The 20,598-nt window shown below is 40.9% G+C and overlaps 3 protein-coding genes across 3 annotated transcripts in view; 2 read left to right on the top strand and 1 right to left on the bottom strand.

Annotated features, from left to right (window-relative positions):
- Positions 1-9,679, top strand: part of LOC133546465 (gastrula zinc finger protein XlCGF57.1-like) — a 65,910-nt gene extending 56,231 nt beyond the window's left edge. Inside the window, exon 3 of the mRNA XM_061892229.1 lies at positions 9,077-9,679. Within this exon, the coding sequence (XP_061748213.1) occupies positions 9,077-9,525 (449 nt within the window). The 3' untranslated portion in view covers positions 9,526-9,679. The remainder of the gene's footprint in view (positions 1-9,076) is intronic.
- Positions 9,680-10,161: 482 nt separating this feature from the next.
- Positions 10,162-11,671, top strand: LOC133546487 (gastrula zinc finger protein XlCGF8.2DB-like). The gene has a single exon (XM_061892263.1). It carries the CDS (start codon positions 10,227-10,229, stop codon positions 11,181-11,183), a length of 957 nt encoding a protein of 318 aa, XP_061748247.1. The 5' UTR covers positions 10,162-10,226; the 3' UTR covers positions 11,184-11,671.
- Positions 11,672-18,433: 6,762 nt separating this feature from the next.
- On the bottom strand, positions 18,434-20,509 carry LOC133546492 (oocyte zinc finger protein XlCOF22-like). Its single transcript, XM_061892268.1, is given in 2 exon segments — positions 18,434-20,321; positions 20,324-20,509. Coding segments are annotated over 2 exon segments (603 nt in total). The 5' UTR covers positions 20,502-20,509; the 3' UTR covers positions 18,434-19,896.
- Positions 20,510-20,598: the final 89 nt, after the last annotated feature.

Raw genomic sequence — 20,598 nt, 5'->3', positions numbered from 1 at the left:
ATACGGTTGTTCTGAAGGTTTGCGTGTTTGTTTAATAGTTACTTTAAGTTCTCCAGTTAGTAGATAATTTCTGTTAAGGGATTATTGTTATTATTATTATTATTTATTTCTATTTAATACGGATCGTATGGGAAAGCCAAAATGTGTATATTTAAGTTGTTTAACCGTTGCTATGGCTTCCGTTGCCGCGGTAACGGGCAGTTCCTTTTCCGCTGGTAGAAAAAGGTTTAAAAGAGTTCCGGCACTAGCAGTGCAGCGTCGGTAGTTCTACATGGAAGACAGTTTACCACGATTGCAGATTGGCGAAAGAACCACAGTAAGAGTATTATTTCCAAGTGTAAGTGACAGTGTATCATTTGGACTAGTTTAAGTTTAGGACATTTGGGCGCTTCACGTTGCCAGTATACGTGAAGTGCATGCTAACCACTAGGAAGCTAACCGCAGCTCGTACTTGTGTTTGTGTGCTGCACCGTGACTTAAAGAACGGCATCTTTAGTCACGTTTGCTTTCAGTTTGTTAGAGAGACCCTCTCCCCGTTGACTGTGTAGTTTGGAGAGCGAGTGTGGGACAATATAATGAGCTTAGTTGCGTGCTACTGTTGCTACGTCGCTGCGAGGGACCCAGACAGCGCTAGGTTGGCGTGTCCATTGCACGCGCTCACGGACTAGTCGACAGAGAGGTGACCCAGGACGAGGCTGGTTCTCCTCTCGCTCCAGACTGGACCTCCTGAGTCGTGCTAAAGGAAGCACGGCCGTGCTTTCCTCTCCCCATCTCTACTCCACAACGGGAGGTGCCCCCCCCCCTCCGACGCCCCCTTTGTATCCAGCAGTTTCAACTCACCACCACACCCCTAAGTGCACCACCTATTCATCAGGACCGCAACAGACAATCTTCTGGCCCAGCCAAGGGGCCCAGGTTGGACTGTGTGTGTGTGTGTGATTGGTTTAGTGTGGGTTGTTCAAATGGGGAGGTAGTGTGTGAGTGGGGAAGAGTGTATGAGTGTAATCAATGTCTGATTATTGTATTTTAATCCGGTTATTGTAAAGTAAATTGTTCAACTTTATAAGCCGTCTCCTCTCGCTCTCTCTTAGAGTAGATTCTTACATAAATATTGAATAATTCGAGTCATCCCAATAAGGTCAAATACAGTCCTTTACAGGCTCCCGTACAACGGTATTATATATATATAAATATAAATGTGGAAGTAGTGTCAAAGCGCTTTGAGTACCTTGAAGGTAGAAAAGCGCTGTACAAGTACAACCCATTTATCATTTATATACATACATACCCCGCCTTCCACCCGATTGTAGCTGAGATAGGCTCCAGCACCCCCAGCGACTCCGAAAGGGATAAGCTGTAGAAAATGGATGGATGGATGTACCGTATTTCCTTGAATTGCCGCTGGGGCACTAATTAATTTAAAACTTCTTCTCACTTCTGCACTTACCAAAAGCATGCGGTAAAAGTAAGCATGTAACTTAGATATTAGGTTTCACTATGTAAAAGCGCTTTGTGTCACTAGTGAAAAGCGCTGTATAAATATAATTCATTTCACTAATTCACACGATTGATGATCATTCATATTTAAATGGTGGTGTTAAAAAGCAAACATATCTCCATCTTTAGTGATAAATGTGTCCCCCGGATGAACATGTGTCACAAACATTGTATTAGATGATATGTGGATGTTGTGCTTACTTGGACTGTGATGAAGCTGTGAGGACTCAGGTGGTTTGTCTTCATGCTCTTCAGTCTTCACAGAGACAACAGTCAGTGGAAACTTGCTGACATCAGCCTCCTCCTGCCCTACAGGACACTCTCCCTCCTGACTCATCCACACTTCCTCCTCTTCCTCTTTAATGTGGGGGGGCTGTGGATCCTCCTGCTGCTGAAGGGGACGTTCTTCTTGACGAGCGTTCATCTGTTGGACGTCCGCAAGACAACACAAACAAACTTCAGCTCAGATGTGTCAAATATTTTTTAGTCTATCAAATATAATATTTTCCAAGTGGACTGACACCACTTTGTGGTGATGTTCTTCTACACATGGAATAATCATCAGTTATTGATTATTATGAATTGTGTCATTGATCCTATTTTCTGCATTTACATTAATTATTGATAAAAAGTAACAACTTACAGAAAACCTCCTGCTGGGATTTTAATACCGTCATGACTGCATGAAGTCAGTCTGCACGTATAAAAGTGTCATTGTGCTGCAGCATCAAGTGACGCCAACTGGCTCCTCCCACTACCAACCTACCAGCCAACCTTGACGTGCACCTCCAAAATAGTCCCACCTCACATCAACGGTGACCAGGACTACAGAGCTGTGGTCGGTTGGCTTTACTTTTACGCGCAATATCCTTTCCTTGTTCTTCCTTCTGCGAAAGCAACATTTTTAGCCCAACAGAAAACAAACAGAAGTACAGCGAAGCACGTGGAACAAGTGCCAGTGAGTGTGGCCGTGCGATATTGTTGGGGGATAGTATGTTGGTTGAACCTTTTAATGTTGATGCTGTAAAGCGTTTTTGAGTACACTGAAAAGCGCTATACCAAATAAAATATATTATTATTATTATATAAGGTAGAAAAGCGCTATACAAGTACAACCCATTTATCATTTTATTTATACCATGTGACTTATTCCAGACTTAAAGTACAAGACGTTCGTTTCTTTCTAGTAACAAATGTTTAATGTCTTTAAGCGTGACTGTAATATACAACAAAAAACAGTTAAATTATTAAATAAGTCAATATAATTCTCATAGAGAACATATAAAATACACTCCTCAGAAAAAACGCTCGCATTTGCTACAAAGGCCTGCTAGCGGGCTAAAGCTAGCACGTTAGCTTCGAACAACATATGAGGTAAATAAGATAAATAATATGAAAATATATCATGTATATTACCTCATAAGCCGCGTGTACAAGAGAGGAGTGGAATATATTCTTCCTATTGTTACACCAGCAACTCTTTTTTGTCTTCTGTGGCCGGGCGAAGGAAGTGTGCACCACTCACTATTGTCCCAGTGAAACACGTGTTTGAAGGAAGTGTGCACCACTCACTATTGTCCCAGTGAAACACGTGTTTGAAGGAAGTGTGCACCACTCACTATTGTCCCAGTGAAACACGTGTTTGAAGGAAGTGTGCACCACTCACTATTGTCCCAGTGAAACACGTGTTTGAAGGAAGTGTGCACCACTCACTATTGTCCCAGTGAAACACGTGTTTGAAGGAAGTGTGCACCACTCACTATTGTCCCAGTTAAACACGTGTTTGAAGGAAGTGTGCACCACTCACTATTGTCCCAGTGAAACACGTGTTTGAAGGAAGTGTGCACCACTCACTATTGTCCCAGTGAAACACGTGTTTGAAGGAAGTGTGCACCACTCACTATTGTCCCAGTGAAACACGTGTTTGAAGGAAGTGTGCACCACTCACTATTGTCCCAGTGAAACACGTGTTCGGCAAACATTTGTTCCGCGGTTGAGAACACTTCGATGACGTCACACAGGAGGAAGCACAAAACAAGATGGCGTCTGGCGGAGAATACGTTGGTTTGGTTATTATGGTTTCTAGGTCTTAATTACAACGTACATGTGCACATTTGTGTCGTTTAACAGAGTAAACGTCGTTATTAATTGTTTGTATGCGGATACATTAGTCTGAGTGCACTTTGACGTGCTAGCCTAGCCTGCTGGTTAGCTTAGCTTGTTAGCTGCTAACAAAGAGAGGCGGAAGTGATCGACACATCAAAGCAGAGATCCAATGTAAGTGTAAAGTGTTTTTATTGTGTGAACATGTCTACATTACAAATGATGTGAGTGTTGCTGAATCAGCGACTAACTGCTGCTGTTGAAGAAATATTTGTGATGTTAGAAAAAAAAAATGATAGAAAAGTACAAGGAGGAACTTTGTCCAACAAAAGAGGAGAAGGAGCGACAACATCAACTACTGGACGCTGTTTTCAAGGAACATCAAGTTGTGTTACACATCCATTCTTCTATCCATCTTCTTCTGCTTATCTGAGGTCGGTTCGCGGGGGCAGCAGCCTAAGCAAGGAAACACCAGTCTTTCCTCTCCCCAGCCACTTCATCCAGCTCTTCCCGGGGGATACCGAAGCGTTCCCAGGGCAACCGGGAGACATAGTCTACCCAACGTGTCCTGGGTCTTCCCGTGGCCTCCTGTCGGTCGGACGTGCCCTAAACACCTCCCTAGGGAGGCGTTCGGGTGGCATCCTGACCAGATGCCCGAACCACCTCATCTGGCTCCTCTCGATGTGGAGGTGCAGTGGCTTTACTTTGAGCTCCTCCCGGATGGCAGAGCTTCTCACCCTATCTCTAAGGGAGAGCCCTATTTCGGCTGCTTGTACCCGTGATCTTGTCCTTTCGGTCATGACCCAAAGCTCATGATCATAGGTGAGGATGGGAACGTAGATCGACCGGTAAACTGAGAGCTTTGCCTTCCGGCTCAGCTCCTTCTTCACCACAACGGATCGATTCAGCGTCCGCATTACTGAAGAAGCCGCACCGATCCACCTGTCGATCTCACCATCCACTCTTCCCTCACTCGTGAACAAGACTCTGAGGTACTTGAACTCCTCCACATGGGGCAGGGCACTCCACCCTTTTCCGGACTAGAACCTTGGACTCGGACTTGGACGTGCTGATTCTCATCCAAGTCGATTCACACTTGGCTGCGAACCGATCCCGTGAGAGCTGAAGATCCTGGCCAGTTGAAACCATCAGGACAACATCATCTGCAAAAAGCAGAGACCTAATCCTGCAGCAACCAAACCGGATCCCCTCAACTCCTTGACTGCGCCGAGAAATTTTGTCCATAGAATCGGCGCCTTGGCGGAGTCCAACCCTCACTGGAAAAGTGTCCGACTTACTGCCGGCAATGCGGACCAAGTTCTGACACTGATCATACAGGGAGCGGACCGCCACAATCAGACAGTCCGATACCCCATACTCTCTGAGCACTCCCCACAGGACTTCCCGAGGGACACGGTTGAATGCCTTCTCCAAGTCCACAAAACACATGTAGACTGGTTGGGCAACCTCCCATGCACCCTCAAGAACCCTGCCCAGAGTATAGACCTGGTCCACAGTTCCACGACCAGGACGAAAACCACACTGTTCCTCCTAAATCTGAGGTTCGACTGTCTGACTTAGGCTCCTCTCCAGTACACCTGAATAGACCTTTCCGTGAAGGCTGAGGATGCTTCTACATATTGACACAAATATATAAAAAACACTAACCTTGTGACGGATGCTTTTGCAATTGTTTTATTTGATCTTTCCCAACACCTGGTGGCCACAATAATTCATGAAGTCAAGCTCATGGCAAAGAATGTTGGCTAACGCAGACTTGTTTGTTACTGGATACTTGCTATCAGACTTTTGTTTTGGAGACTTTGTGTACGTATTAAGCAACTATAATTATTTGATATGCTTAAAAGTGCTGTTTTAGCTTAGCTGTTGTGTAGCTGCTGGCTCCTTGTAGCTTACAGCAGGTGTGTCCAAAGTGCAGCCCATAACTATGTTTTTAATTGACAACGGGGAATTTTGAAAATGTGGTATTTGCGTGTCGGTCCAATCAGCAGCAGTTACGCCCTATTTCATCATTGGACCTAAGTCTTTGGCTTGGTAGGCGGGTACGAGGCTACCAAGCCAGGTGGTACGAGCACGAGCACGGAGGAGCCTTTGTAGTGGTGTCGCAGCTCGGTGGTCGTGCCGTCAGGTAACACCAGGAAGGTTCCTTCTGTGCGATATTGACCGGTGCTTTTTTCTCCCTGGACTCTGACTTCATATCTGGTGTTGTCCTTCAGACCTCGGCCAAGAAGCCACGTAAACAGTGTGAAGAATGTGGGCGATAAGAGTGTGTGTGCGTGGGCATGAACTTGCACCCACTTTCAACTGGAACTCAGGACATATGATTAGTTGCACGGCCTATTCTTATCTATATTAAACATTTCTTAATCACTTCATCCTTCATTATCTTAATTGTATCCCAACTTCATCCATCCATCCATTTTCTACCGCTTATTCCCTTTCGGGGTCGCGGGGGGCGCTGGCGCCTATCTCAGCTACAATCGGGCGGAAGGCGGGGTACACCCTGGACAAGTCGCCACCTCATCGCAGGGCCAACACAGATAGACAGACAACATTCACACTCACATTCACACACTAGGGACCATTTAGTGTTGCCAATCAACCTATCCCCAGGTGCATGTCTTTGGAGGTGGGAGGAAGCCGGAGTACCCGGAGGGAACCCACGCATTCACGGGGAGAACATGCAAACTCTACACAGAAAGATCCCGAGCCTGGATTTGAACCCAGGACTGCAGGAACTTCGTATTGTGAGGCAGACGCACTAACCCCTCTTCCACCGTGAAGCCCAACTTTAACTACCTGTAAAAATGAGTGACTTATTGTTGTCCATTTGTAAATAAATTGTTTTTCTAAATTATAGTCTCCTCACTTGAACCAGACAGTCATTAGGACAAAAGACCTTGCGAGGACTTTGCCCTTTAAAAGGTAAAGCCCAAAAAAGGACAGTATTAAGATGAGTTCATCACATCTGCTATGAGGCATTTTGTTATTGATATATTTTTATTTTGTTACTTGGGGCGGTATAGCTCGGTTGGTAGAGTGGCCGTGCCAGCAACTTGAGGGTTCCAGGTTCGTTCCCAGCTTCTGCCATCTTAGCTGTTGTGTCCTTGGGCAAGACACTTTACCCACCTGCTCCCAGTGCCACCCACATTGTTTTAAATGTAACTTAGATGATGGGTTTCACTATGTAAAGTGCTTTGAGTCACTTCACATGACATGTTGTTGTTCTATTTTGTAATATCAAGGGGAACTGCACTTTTTGGAATCATTCACAGTCCCTATGTAAGGTAAAGTTAAGTTCCCAACAGTAGTCACACACTAGGTGTGGTGAAATGATCCTCTGCATTTGACCCATCCCCAAGTTCACCCCCTGGGAGGTGAGGGCAGCGGAGGCCGCGCTCGGGAATCATTTGGTGATTTAACCCCCAACCCTTGATGCTGAGTGCCAAGCAAGGAGACAATGGGTCCCGTTTTTATAGTCTTTGGTATGACTCGGCCAGGATTTGAACTCACGACTCTCCAGTCTCAGGGCAGACACTCTAACCACAAGGCCACTGAGCAGGTCGATGGTTAATGCATCCTAAATAGAAAATAAACCTTAGCAAAAGTTAGCTAACAATTAAATCATTGGTAGCCCTTCTATTCTGCCTATAAAGTGTTCTAAATAACATCCTAAAACCTCCTTCAACATTTTAAATACACACTGTAAGTATATATGTAATGTACGAACATTCTTATTAAAGGGGAACATTAGCACAATTTCAGAAGGGTTGAAACCAATAAAATTCACTTCCCAGTGGCTTGTTTTTTTTTTCGAATTTTTTTTCAAAATTTTACCCATTATGGTATATCCCGAAAAAAGGCTTTAAAGTGCCTGATTTTCGCTATCTGTATATCCACCCGTCCATTTTCCTGTGACGCCAATACAAACAAACATGGTGGATAGAACAGAAAGATATAGCGATATTAGATCGGATTCAGACTCGGATTTCAGCAGCTTAAGCAATTCAAAAGATTACGCATGTATTGAAACAGATTGTTGGAGTGTGGAGGCAGATAGCGAAAACGAAATTGAAGAAGAAACTGAAGCTATTGATTCATATCACGACAGACAGCGGCAACGAGTACAAATTCGGTGATCGCCTTCTAACCAACGATTGCATCTTTTGAACACTGGAACAACTTAAATCCGTCGATTGGTATGTGTTTGTTTGGCATTAAATGTTGGTGGAGGGAAAGGCTGGATGCAAATATAGCAACAAATGAGGCATAATGATGCAATATGTACATACAGCTAGCCTAAATAGCATGTTAGCATCGATTAGCTGGCAGTCATGCCGTGACCAAATATGTCTGATTAGCACATAAGTCAATAACATCAACAAAACTCACCTTTGTGATTTCGTTGTCTTTATCGTTGGAAATACATCTGCTTTGAGTGTCGCAGGATATCCACACATCTCTGTGCCATCTCTGTCGTAGCAGCGCTATCGTCTGTAAAATGTGCGGAACAAACGAGGGAATTTCGCATCTTTTGACCACTGGTGTACTTGAATCCGTCGATTGGTATGTGTTTGTTTGGAATTAAATGTGGATGGAGGGAAAGGCTGGATGCAAAAATAGCTACAAATGAGGCATAATGATGCAATATGTACATACAGCTAGCCTAAATAGCATGTTAGCATCGATTAGCATGCCGTGACCCTAATGTTTCCAAGGTACGGAAAACAGTCGAAAAAACGGAAAATAACAGAGCTGATTTGACTTGGTGTGTGTAATGTGTTTGAGAAAATGGCGGATTGCTTCCCGTTGTAACGTCACGGGTGAAAGCTCATTGCTCCGGCAGTGAACAATGGAAGGGCGTTTCAATCGCCAAATTCACCCTTTTAGAGTTCGGAAATCGGTTTAAAAAACATGCGGTCTTTTTTCTGCAACATCAAGGTATATATGGTATATGATTGATAATAGAAGAATTTTAAAAGAGGTTACAAAAGCTCCTAATTTGGCAGCTGACATATGCAGTAACATATTGTATCATTTGTAATTGTATTATTTTGTCGAAACAATTCTTTTTAATGTACTTGTTTATTTACTGTTAATATCTGGTTACTTTATTTGAGAAAATATTACTGGAAGTGATGTAATATTTTACTGCATATTTCAGCAACCAAATTAGGAGCCTGTGTAGCCTGTTTTAAAATGGTTCTATTATTAATTCAATACGAAATAATATATGGTAAAATTAATTTTAAACCAAATTGTCTATCCATAGTAAAAAGTCCTGTTATTCTGGTTGGTTTTTATTTTCCTGTGAAAAATGTTGTAAAGAGCAGCGTGTTTGTGCATCACTGAGATTTCAAGACAGTTCATACGATAACTTGTTTTTCCTAAGTACTGAATGCATTGTGTGACTGAGCAGAGATGGATGTTTCTCAAACTCGTGTTTGTCTTGCAGACGTCTGTGAAGAACATCTTCACCCTGAGCAACAGAAGTGGAGCTTCAGGATGCGGACGGAGGAGCCACCGCCCTCCCACATTAAGAAGGAAGAGGAATACCAACTGATCCCCCATTTTAAAAATGAAGAGGAACACCAACGGATCCCCCATTTTAAAGAGGAGAGAGAAGACCCACTCACACTCCATTTTAAAGAGGAAGCGGTGGATCCACTAAGCCTTCACATTAAGGAGGAAGAGGAGGACCCACTGACCCCTCACATTAAAGAGGAAGAGGAAGAACACAGCATCAGTCAGCAGGGAGAGCATCTAGAAGGACTGGAGGAGGTTGATGTCACCAAGATGCCAGTGACGTCTGTGAAGAACATCTTCTCCCTGAGCAACAGAAGTGGACCTTCAGGATGGAGCCACAGCCCTCCCACATTAAAAAGGAAGACGAACACCCACTGATCCCCCATTTTAAAGCGGAAGAGGATGACCCACTGACCACTCACATCAAAGAGGAAGAGGAGGACCCATTGACCCCCCGTTTTAAAAAGGAAGCGGTGGATCCACTGAGCCCTCACATTAAGGAGGAAGAGCCACTGATCCCTCACATTAAAGAGGAAATGGAGGACCAACTGACCTCATACATTAAAGAGGAAGAGGAGGACCCACTCACCCCTCAAATTAAAGAGGAAGAGGAGGAACACAGCATCAGTCAGCAGAGAGAGCATCAAGAAGGACTGGAGGGGGTTGATTTCACCAAGATGCCAGTGACTGGTGTCCCTGTGAAGAGTGAAGATGATGAGGTGAAAGGTGAAAGTGAGGAGAGGGGAGGGGGGGAGCCTCCAAGCAGCAGCTCAACACAACACATGACAACAGAAGCTGATGGAGACCACTGTGGAGGATCACAAGCAGACAAGCTCTTAGCTCCACTATCAGATAGTGAGGACACAACGTCACACTCTCCTGACACTGATGATGAAGACTCTAAAGATGATAAGACATGTCACACTGACAACACTCACTTCACATGTTCTCACTGTCACAAAACTTTTAAATACCATTGTCATCTGAAAAGACACAGGAGAACACACACTGGAGAAAAACCTTTTTCATGTTCAATCTGCGGTAAAGATTTTACTCATAGGCACCATTTAAAAGCACACATGAGAACACACCTTGGAGAAAAACCTTTTTCGTGTTCCATCTGCGGTAAAGATTTTAATCAAAGACAAAATTTGAAAGCACACATGAGAACACACACTGGAGAAAAACCTTTTTCATGTTCAAACTGTAGTACAGGTTTTACTCAAAAGCAAAATTTGAAAACACACATGAGAATACACACTGGAGAAAAACCTTTTATATGTTCAGTATGTGGTAAAGATTTTAGGCAAAGGCACTATTTCAAAGTACACATGAGAACACACACCGGAGAAAAACCTTTTATATGTTCAGTCTGTGGTAAAAGTTTTATAGAAAGACAGCAATTAAAAGCACACATGAGAACGCACTTTGATAAAAAAACATACTCCTGTTCAAGCTGCAACAAAACCTTTCGTCACCTAATCACTCTTAAAGTACACATAAGAACACATACAGGAGAAAAAACTTTTTCATGTTTAATCTGCAGTAAAGATTTTACTGGAAGGCAATATTTCAAAATACATATGAGAATACACACTAGAGAAAAACCGTTTTCTTGCTCAGAATGTGGCAAACGTTTTGTAATAAAGCAAACATTAAAAGTACACATGAGAATACACACTGGAGAAAAACCTTTTTCCTGCTCAGAATGTGGTAAAAGTTTTGCAATAAATCAAAGTTTAAAAATACACATGAGAACACACACCGGGGAAAAACCTTTTTCATGTTTAATCTGCGGTAAAGATTTTACTCTAAGGCCCCATTTCAAATCACACATGAGAACGCACACTGGTAAAAAACCATACTCCTGTACAAGATGCAATAAAAGGTTTCGTCATCCAAACTGTCTTACAGTACACATGAGAAGACACCCAGGAGAGAAAGTGTTGAGTTGCAGTGTGTGTGGTGAAAGATTGTCTTCTAAGTACCAGTGTAAGAAACACAAGTGTGCTGGTGAGAACAAAAGCAGCAAATGAAACTGCAGGATTTGAAATAAACTGTCAAAACTTTAACTTTGACCTTCTAAGAACATCAGCACATCGATTCTAACAGTTATAGATTATATATTTTAAATTATTTCCTTTTTTTCAGTCAAGTACATGTTTTAATATACGACATTGTGTACTTTTATTTATAAACAAACAACACTTTGACTGTAAAGGTGAGAATAAACAGGAGAAAACATGTTACAAATACGTTTTATGTGTATAGAGAGATTTAGAAATCAATTTTAACTTTTAATGATGTTATAGATGAACTCCTTTAAATGATGTACATATTTGTTTTACATGTGTTCATACCTTTGCTTTTGAATACTCATAAATACCTCTTAGTTCATATTTACTGGTTCACTACTGAAACATCTTCTGGACCACTTCTGGAAGCATATTATTATTTACTTTATACATCATTTAAACAGTTGTCTTTTATACAATATCATTTACTTTTAAAATGTGTGACTTAATAAAGGATTTGTTGGGTCTCGATAATCCATTCTTTTAATTATCTTTGTTACTCTCTTTCTTAATACGATTATTTTTTTATATGCATGTCCCCTTTATGCAATAAGTAGATGAGATAAAATATCAACATTATATGTGGAAGGTTATGAAGAGTAATTTTGTTTTTAATAATCTACATTTCTTATTAAAAAAACTACACATGACAATTGTTTTTTTGAAGTTGTTCATGATTTTTTTCTACCACTTGTCCCTTTCATTTATATGTATAGCAAACATGTCCGCCAAAGGGTGTTGCGTTTTGGAGAAAGTCCTTCTGTCAGAGTGCTGATCAACACAGTAAAGAGGAACCCAAAGATGCACAGGACGCTGAGTAAAACACTTCTTTTACTGCGGAAATCTACTCACAAAAACAATCCAAACAGGAGGTAAGAAAAAGCGACGGTGCGAAAGAGAGAAGACAAAATGTGCATCGTGGAAAAAAGAACAAAAGATACTTATAAACAAAAATAAACTCAACTTGGTTTGGAGTTACAAGATGTGCACACTACCAAACAACACCAAGATGGATGGCACTGGGAATGGCCAAGGGAGGAAAATATTGGAAGCATAAAATCAGGTGGCGGGGAGCGGATTCACCGAGTGCCATCCGGCTGTCAAGGTGCTGCTTAAAGGCCTACTGAAAGCCACTACTACAACCACGCAGTCTGATAGTTTATATATCAATGATGAAATATTAACATTGCAACACATGCCAATACAACCGGTTTAGTTTACTAAATTGCAATTTTAAATTTCCCGCGAAGCATCCTGTTGAAAAGGTTGCGGAAGGATGACGCGTATGATGACGCGTGCGCGTGACGTCACGGGTTGTAGCGGACATTTTCTTCCACACCGATCACAGCTACAAGTCGTCTGATTCAATCGCATAATTACACAGTATTCTGGACATCTGTGTTGCTGAATCTTTTGCAATTTGTTCAATGAATAATGGAGACTACAAAGAAGAAAGCTGTTGGTGGAAAGCAGTGAATTGTGGCCGGCTGTAGCAACACAAACACAGCCGGTGTTTCTGTGTTTACATTCCCTAAAGATGGCGATGAAGCTCAAGCGAACACGGTTGGATTGGACCACACACACAAAGTACAGTGTATTATGCAGCCATCATTTCGAAAGATCGTGTTTCGAAGAGGGTCCCTTGCGAAGGGCAGAGATGGGCATCGCCACCACCTGTCGACTGCTGCTAAAGAAAGGTGCGGGGCCAACTATTTTCAACAGACCACAAGCAGCCATTAGTGGCAGTGCTTCCACAAGTTCAGACCATCCCACGCCGTCCACAAGTGGACAGACCATGCACATGAGGTCTGCATTTGCCAAAAGGGAAAAGGAGAGGGTAAGGATCTTAATTTCTAGTTTCCATAGTCATACTCACAGACATATATAGTCATAGACTACTCCATGAACAATGAAATAAATTAATAATAAAATAGTCTACATATAATTATTGCTCCAAGATCTAGTCAAATTCCTCTGCAGTATAAAGTATCATACATTTACTGACATTACTGTCAATAGATTACAACAGACCAGTGGTTTTCAAATGGGGGTACACTTGTTTAACAGTGCAAAATATTGCTCATTTGTAGTGGTCTTTCTTGAACTATTTGGAAAAAAAGATACAAAAATAACTAGTGATTCAATTCTAAATCAAGATTTCTACACATAGAAGTAATCATCAACTCAAAGTGCCCTCTTTGGGGATCGTAATAGAGATCCATCTGGATTCATTAACTTCATTCTAAACATTTCTTCACAAAAAAAAAAAAATCTTTTACATCAATATTTATGGAACATGTCCACCAAAAAATTAAGCTGTAAACACTGAATATTGCATTGTTGCATTTATTTTCACAGTTTATGAACTTACATTCATATTTTGTTGAAGGATTATTCAAAAAAATATATTTATAAAGGATTTTTGAATTGTTGCTACAAAACAGCTTCATTATTGCAGGACATCAATCTTTAATAAACAGTTTAATACAAAAATATTTGAATTCAAATCTACAAACAAATTATTCATTGTATGGATGCATGACTGAATAAAGTGTCTTTTACTTTTTACAGTTCGCACTGAAAATGTATGTCTTCTCATCCATGGGAATGCTGTGCAGGTATGTTTGTTTCCACACTAATCTAAGAGTCACTATGTGTGCCATACTTTAGTACTTTTGCATATAATAGGTTGATTGGCAACACTAAATGTTCCCTAGTGTGCAAATGTAAGTGTGAATGTTGTCTATCTGTGTTGGCCCTGCGATGTGGTGGCGACTTGTCCAGGGTGTAAACCGCCTTCCGCCCAATGTAGCTGAGCTAGGCACCAGCTTCCCCCGCGACCCCAAAGGGAATAAGCGCTAAAAATGGATGGATGGATATATAACATCATTAAACATACACATTGAAATGTATCTGTTCTCCCTGCTGAGTAAAGTACACAATGTGTAATTATTACATTATTCTGTTCCCACACCTAGGAACCTGCTTGCTGGGCTGCACTGGAATGAAAACTCCAGCCGCCCTACAGCCACTACAAAAGCAGGTGCTGAGCGCTATGCAGTACGCTACCCGAAGTATAAAGCAGGGGGCCATGTGGTCAAGAACATGGCGACAGAGCCAACATACCGTAAGTGTAGAGGACACAAAACACGTAAACACTCGACACTTTGTATCATGATAAGTTTATTATGTTGTGAACAGGAAAATGTACAATTGTAATTTGCAGGCTACGTAGACGACTTGATCAGGGAGGTTTTTGCTGGCTGCAGACAGACCCCTGACGAGAGAACGTCAGGGGTCTGGCGTGGCGCAGTGGGAGAGTGGCCGTGCGCAACCCGAGGGTCCCTGGTTCAAATCCCACCTGGTACCAACCTTGTCACGTCCGTTGTGTCCTGAGCAAGACACTTCACCCTTGCTCCTGATGGGTGCTGGTTGGCGCCTTGCATGGCAGCTCCCTCCATCAGTGTGTGAATGTGGAAGTAGTGTCAAAGCGCTTTGAGTACCTTGAAGGTAGAAAAGCGCTATACAAGTACAACCCATATATAGAACACCAGTCAGCGTCACCGTGGATGTGCCTCCCTTCCTCTGCGATGAACTGGAGAGACAAGGAGGAAGCCATCGCCCAGCACAGGAGTCACTTTGCTAAGCGTTAACTACAGTGGCCATGTGGATTCTGTTGCAGTCACTGCACGTCTTGGAACCCGGTGTAGTCCATCCATGGAAATGTTGTTCTGATCTTATGTACTACACAAGCTGGTAGTGCCACCCTTATCTCCTTCCCCAGATATCCCCAGCAGAAGCGGACAAACTGTTGATATGCTGTGTATCGTCTCCACCTGGAAGTACAAAATAGTTAATAGCAAATTATGGCACCTGTTATTATCCAGACATGGATACACGGTGACTCACTGTTCTCTGAGATGCAAAAGACATTGTCATGCATTCTATTCATTTGTCATTTACTGTTGCAGTACATCGTAAATATTGTTGACATCTACAGTCCATGTATGTACTACTTCTATGATATATAATGTCATGTACATTGTAGCACAGTACATTTCACAGAATAAGAATACGATAAGTAATTGCTCATTCAGACTTATCTTCCAAAGGTTGATAGAATAAAGAATAATTTAAACCTCTCTCATTTTGCTGTTGCTGCGGCACACCATATTACTGTTTGTAGGCGTAATACGCTGTCTGCAGCACCCATTCATCCAGACACAGATTGAAAGCCAGGGTGGTCTCAGATGCACGTCTCCACCCCTTCCTGCTCCATGGTTGTGGCCACTGCCTGTATCTCATGACAGCAGGCACACTCAGCCACTGTCTCCATGTTCACGCAGTTGTGACATGTACACCTGGAAATAGAAATATTCATAATAATTGTAAATCAATTCATATTTTTGACACCTGCAATCTGCATACATGTGCTAAAATTAAAATGATCATTGTCTTGTTGTGGATCTTATTAATCTACATGTTTTTTTTTACGTGCATGTTTTTAATATTGGTATATGGAGCTGAGGCCCATAGGAATAATGTCTCCCGGCTGGCCTGGGAACGCCTCGGGACCCCCCCGGGAAGAGCTAGACGAAGTGGCTGGAGAGAGGGAAGTCTGGGCTTCCCTGCTTAGGCTGAAGCTGCGGATAAGTGGAAGAAGATGGATAATTAGTTTTGACATTGTGTCAAAGATAGATACTTAGTCCTGTGCCTGGGGTGTAAGTTGTAACACTAACAATAACAGTGCAAGACTAGGCCACAAGCTAAAACTAGTCTATAAATAAATACCATTTTACCATTCTGTATTCTGAAGGCGATCTATGTGGTGTGCTACTCCAGCATCAATATCATCAGCGTCCTCCTGACCGTCACTGTCAGCGTCGGGTTCAAAACGGTATGGCTCTATCCCTTGTTGGAGCTGGCCGAGTAGTAGCTGCCACCCCCATGGCTGCCATGGCGCCTCTCACAGCATCTTCCCTATTTGAATCGCTCCCACTGGCCTCTAATCCTTCACTCTCACTTTCCTCATCCACAAATCTTTCATGCTCGCTCCAATTAATGGGGAAATCGTCGCTTTCTCGGTCAGAATCGCTCGGGCTGCTGGCGTCCATGATTGTAATTAAAGTGTGGATGTGAGGAGTCGGACAATCTGTGATGTCACGCGCACAACTTCCGGGAAAGGCAAGGCTTTTTTTATTAGCGACCAAAAGTTGCGAACTTTATCGTCGATATTCTTTACTAAATCCTTTCAGCAAAAATATGGCAATATTGCAAAATGATCAAGTATGACACATAGAATGAACCTGCTATCCCCGTTTAAATAAGAAAATCTCATTTCAGTAGGCCTTTAAGTCCTGTCGGTTTGCTATCAAACTTCTGGCATTCAACTGAACAATGAACATGGCGTTGGATTGTGGTCACATGACTCAGTCTCATCCACTCTCTGTAGTTCACATTGCACCGGTTCCCATGATAGTTCTTTTACATTTAAAAACTTTGCTGCTGCTTTGACCATTATTTTGATCTTCTCAGTCTTATTTCTTGCCTGTTCTGTACAGTTTATTATATATGCCGGGAAGACAACTAGTTTGTCCATAGAAATTCCTGTATTTGTTGTTTTTTATCACTTGAACTGTTCTCACTTCTGCCTTGTTCTCCACTATCTTGTTATCTTACTTTAACTGCCTCTGCATATGTAATATTTCTTTCTACTTTGATATGCTGTACTTCTGTTGCTTGTTTCCTTCTGACACAGCCCCCATATGCTGCTGTGTGATTCCCCCACAGTTCATCTGTTCATGACTTCCACATTGTCCATACTCCTGCTCCCCTCCACACCTTCCACATCTCATCTTGGCATGACACACACTAGCAATGTGCCATAGTGTTGCCACTTAAAACAAGGTACTGGGGGTGGGACGTAAAGTCTAATGTAGAAGTTTAAAAACCCTATTTTGATTCTTTCCGGGAGGATTCCCTCGACAAAAGTGCACTAGCACAGATTCGCTCTCCGTCGTTTCTAAATGCCATCAAACTCATCATCATTGTGACAGTTCCCCCTTTTATTTCTCTTTTCAAATCTTTTAAGTTTTCTTTTTCATTTTCTCACTTCTATTATTTCCTTCAGTATCTTATTGCACAGCTTTTGCAATCGCAAAGCCTCGATTTTTACATTTAATCAAAAGACTTCTGTCCTTTAGCACTTTGGCCATCTCCACCTCTCCAATGTCCTTCTTTCATCCCTTAACCTGTGTCATCAAACTAATATCTTTCATGTCTTCATCTGACTTCAATTCATATATAATCTTGCAATTATCTACCATAATCGTTTTCCTCCTTTCTACTCTCTTAGCGCTCTACTTTCCTTCATGACCTCCTCTCCCCTTCTTTCCTCTCTCCCCTCTAGTCCTATCCATGTCCATACCTTCCTCATACATCAGCTCACTATCCCCTTCCATCTCTTTTTAAGCAGCTACCAGAAATCCATAGCTGGGTAATGGTGAGGTTTAATGAAACAAAAACAAAAAAAAAATCTCCTGAAACCAAAACTAAAAATGAACTAAACCTCTGTTCTGTACATCATTGTCCAAGTGACATTATATTGTCATCTTCCTCTTTATGCCATTTCCTCAAGGTGACAGAAAAACATAATACAACCTGCCAATCATGTGATTCTACCATGTTGGCAAAATACAAACACACAATATATTGACATATATAACACACAAAACATGGAATTAGAAGTGAACAGTACCCATCCCTACCAGCAGGTGTTGTTGTACTGGAAACTAATTTACAAACACAACTTCATCACACACAATACTCCACTATGGAATTGTTCGTACATTAAAATGAGAAACAAATCCATCTGGTTTGAAAAAGGCATTTGGTCACTGATGCACTTATTGAGTGATACAAATATTTTAATATTTGAAGATTTCATTAAGTACGACCTGCAAGTAAAAACTATTACACATTTTAAAAAGGCTTTCATTCAAAATATTCTAGTTACTGCATATTTTTAAATTATTTACTATTTCTTCTTTATTATTGTTTTGTCTGGAACAAAAAACTACTCATAAATTAAAAGTTTCCATTCTTTCTAAGGCAAAAGAGTCAATTTAAGAAAAAAAAAGATGGAATTGACCACTTAAAATAATTTTTGGGATGTTGTTTTGCAATTGAAGACAACACTTGTTGGTTCTGTGATTGGGAAACACAATAAACAGTTTATTTTAAGAATGTATGCAAAGTAAATCTCTGTGGGATGATGTACAATATTGGCTTTTGTCTGACACTCCAAACTTTGACTGATATTGATGTTGTTTTGGGGATGTTGAAAAAGAAAAACATTGTTTTTAAAACAAAATACTGGATTTATTTGATATATCCACAAATGTATGTTCGTAAAAACAAAACCACCTTTCACCCCAAAAAAAAAAATCTGCCATTTTCTCTCACTTTTATATTGCATAAAGGTCTGGGGACATACATATAAAACAATCACAACACAATCATCATATTACAGAGTAATAACGATAATGAATAAAATACATTATAGAGACCCTGTGATGTTTGGCTGGCATGGTGTTGCGGGTCGTTCTCTCAAGATGCAGTTCGGGCTCGGACACAGCGTAAGGTAAGAAATATAGATTTATTTAAACTTATAAAACAGACTAAGAACAGAAAAACTGGCACGAGGCACAAAAGGCAAAACCAACAGAACTAGCATAAGAGCTAGAAAAAAACAAAAGCATAGCGCAGAAGCTAGCAAGTACTAAGGAGGTTTTACCAGAATCGGGAATCAGCGTCGTCACTCTAAACATTTCTTCAGAGAAAATAAAATCCTTAACATCAATATTTATGGAACATTTCCACAAAAAAATCTAGCTGTCAACACTGAATATTGCATTGTTGCATTTCTTTTCACAGTTTATGAACTTACATTCATATTTTGTTAAAGTATTATTCAATAAATATATTTATAAAGGATTTTTGAATTGTTGCTATTTTTAGAATATTTTTTTAAAATCTCACGTACCCTTTGGCATACTTTCAAGTACCCCCAGGGGTACGCGTACCCCCATTTGAGAACCACTGATCTACGGGATTATTAACAAGTAGAAATACAAATATGTTATACTTCAATATTTCATATGAATCGGTCTAAAATTGTATGATGAACATACACAAAATATATATTTATATATGAGTGTGTGTATACATACACACAAGTTTATTGCATGCAAAATATGTATTTCATTGTTTACTCTCATCTTTTTACTCAAATTGTTCTGTCAATTTTTTAATAAAAGTACACAATGTTGCATATTAATGCATGTACTTGACTGAAAAAAACGATAATATAAAATATCTAATCTATAAATGTAGAAGCATATAAAACAGATTGTTAGACAAACAACAATGTCACACATGTTATATGTGCTGATGTTGTTAGAAAGTCAAAATGAAAGTCTGGACAGTTTATTTCAAATCCTGCAGTTTCATTTGCTGCTGCTGTTCTCACCAGCACACTTGTGTTTCTTACACTGGTACTTAGAAGACAATCTTTCACCACACACACTGCAACTCAACACTTTCTCTCATGTGTCTTTCAAGCTTTGATCGTTCACCAAAGCTTCTGTTGCAGATTGAACAGGAATGTGATTTTTCACAAGTGTGTTCTCATGTGTTTTTTTAAATTCTGACTTTGTGTAAAACCTTTACCACAGATTGAACAAGAAAAAGGTTTTTCACCAGTGTGTGTTCTCATGTGTTTTTTTAAATCCTGACTTTGTGTAAAACCTTTACCACAGGTTGAACAGGAAAAAGGTTTTTCTCCAGTGTGTGTTCTCATGTGTACTTTCAAATCTTGACTTTGTGTAAAAACTTTACCACAGATTGAACAGGAAAAAGCATTTTCTCCAGTGTGTCTTCTCATGTGTACTTTTAAATATTGACTTTGTGTAAAACATTTACCACAGGTTGAACAGGAAACAGATTTTTCACCAATGTGTGTTCTCATGTGTCTTTTCAAAGTATTACGGTGTGCAAAACCTTTACCACAGATTAAGCAGACAAAAGGTTTTTCACCCTGTGTGTTCTCATGTGTGATTTCAAATGTTCACTTAGAACAAAACCTTTACTACATACTAAGCAAGAAAAAGGTTTTTCACCAGTGTGTCTTCTCATGTGTACTTTCAAATTCTGACTAAGTCCAAAACCTTTACCACATACTGAGCAAGAAAAAGGTTTTTCTCCAGTGTGTGTTCTCATGTGTGCTTTCAGATCACAATGGTATTTAAAGGTTTTGTGAGAGTGAGAAGATGTGAAGGGAGTGTTGTCAGTGTGACATGTCTTATCATCTTTAGAG

Source organism: Nerophis ophidion, unplaced genomic scaffold, assembly GCF_033978795.1.
Source record: "Nerophis ophidion isolate RoL-2023_Sa unplaced genomic scaffold, RoL_Noph_v1.0 HiC_scaffold_30, whole genome shotgun sequence".
Classification (NCBI taxonomy): Eukaryota; Metazoa; Chordata; class Actinopteri; order Syngnathiformes; family Syngnathidae; genus Nerophis; species Nerophis ophidion.
The sequence above is the reverse complement of the archived record's forward strand: the minus strand, read 5'-3'. Positions and strand labels throughout refer to the sequence as shown.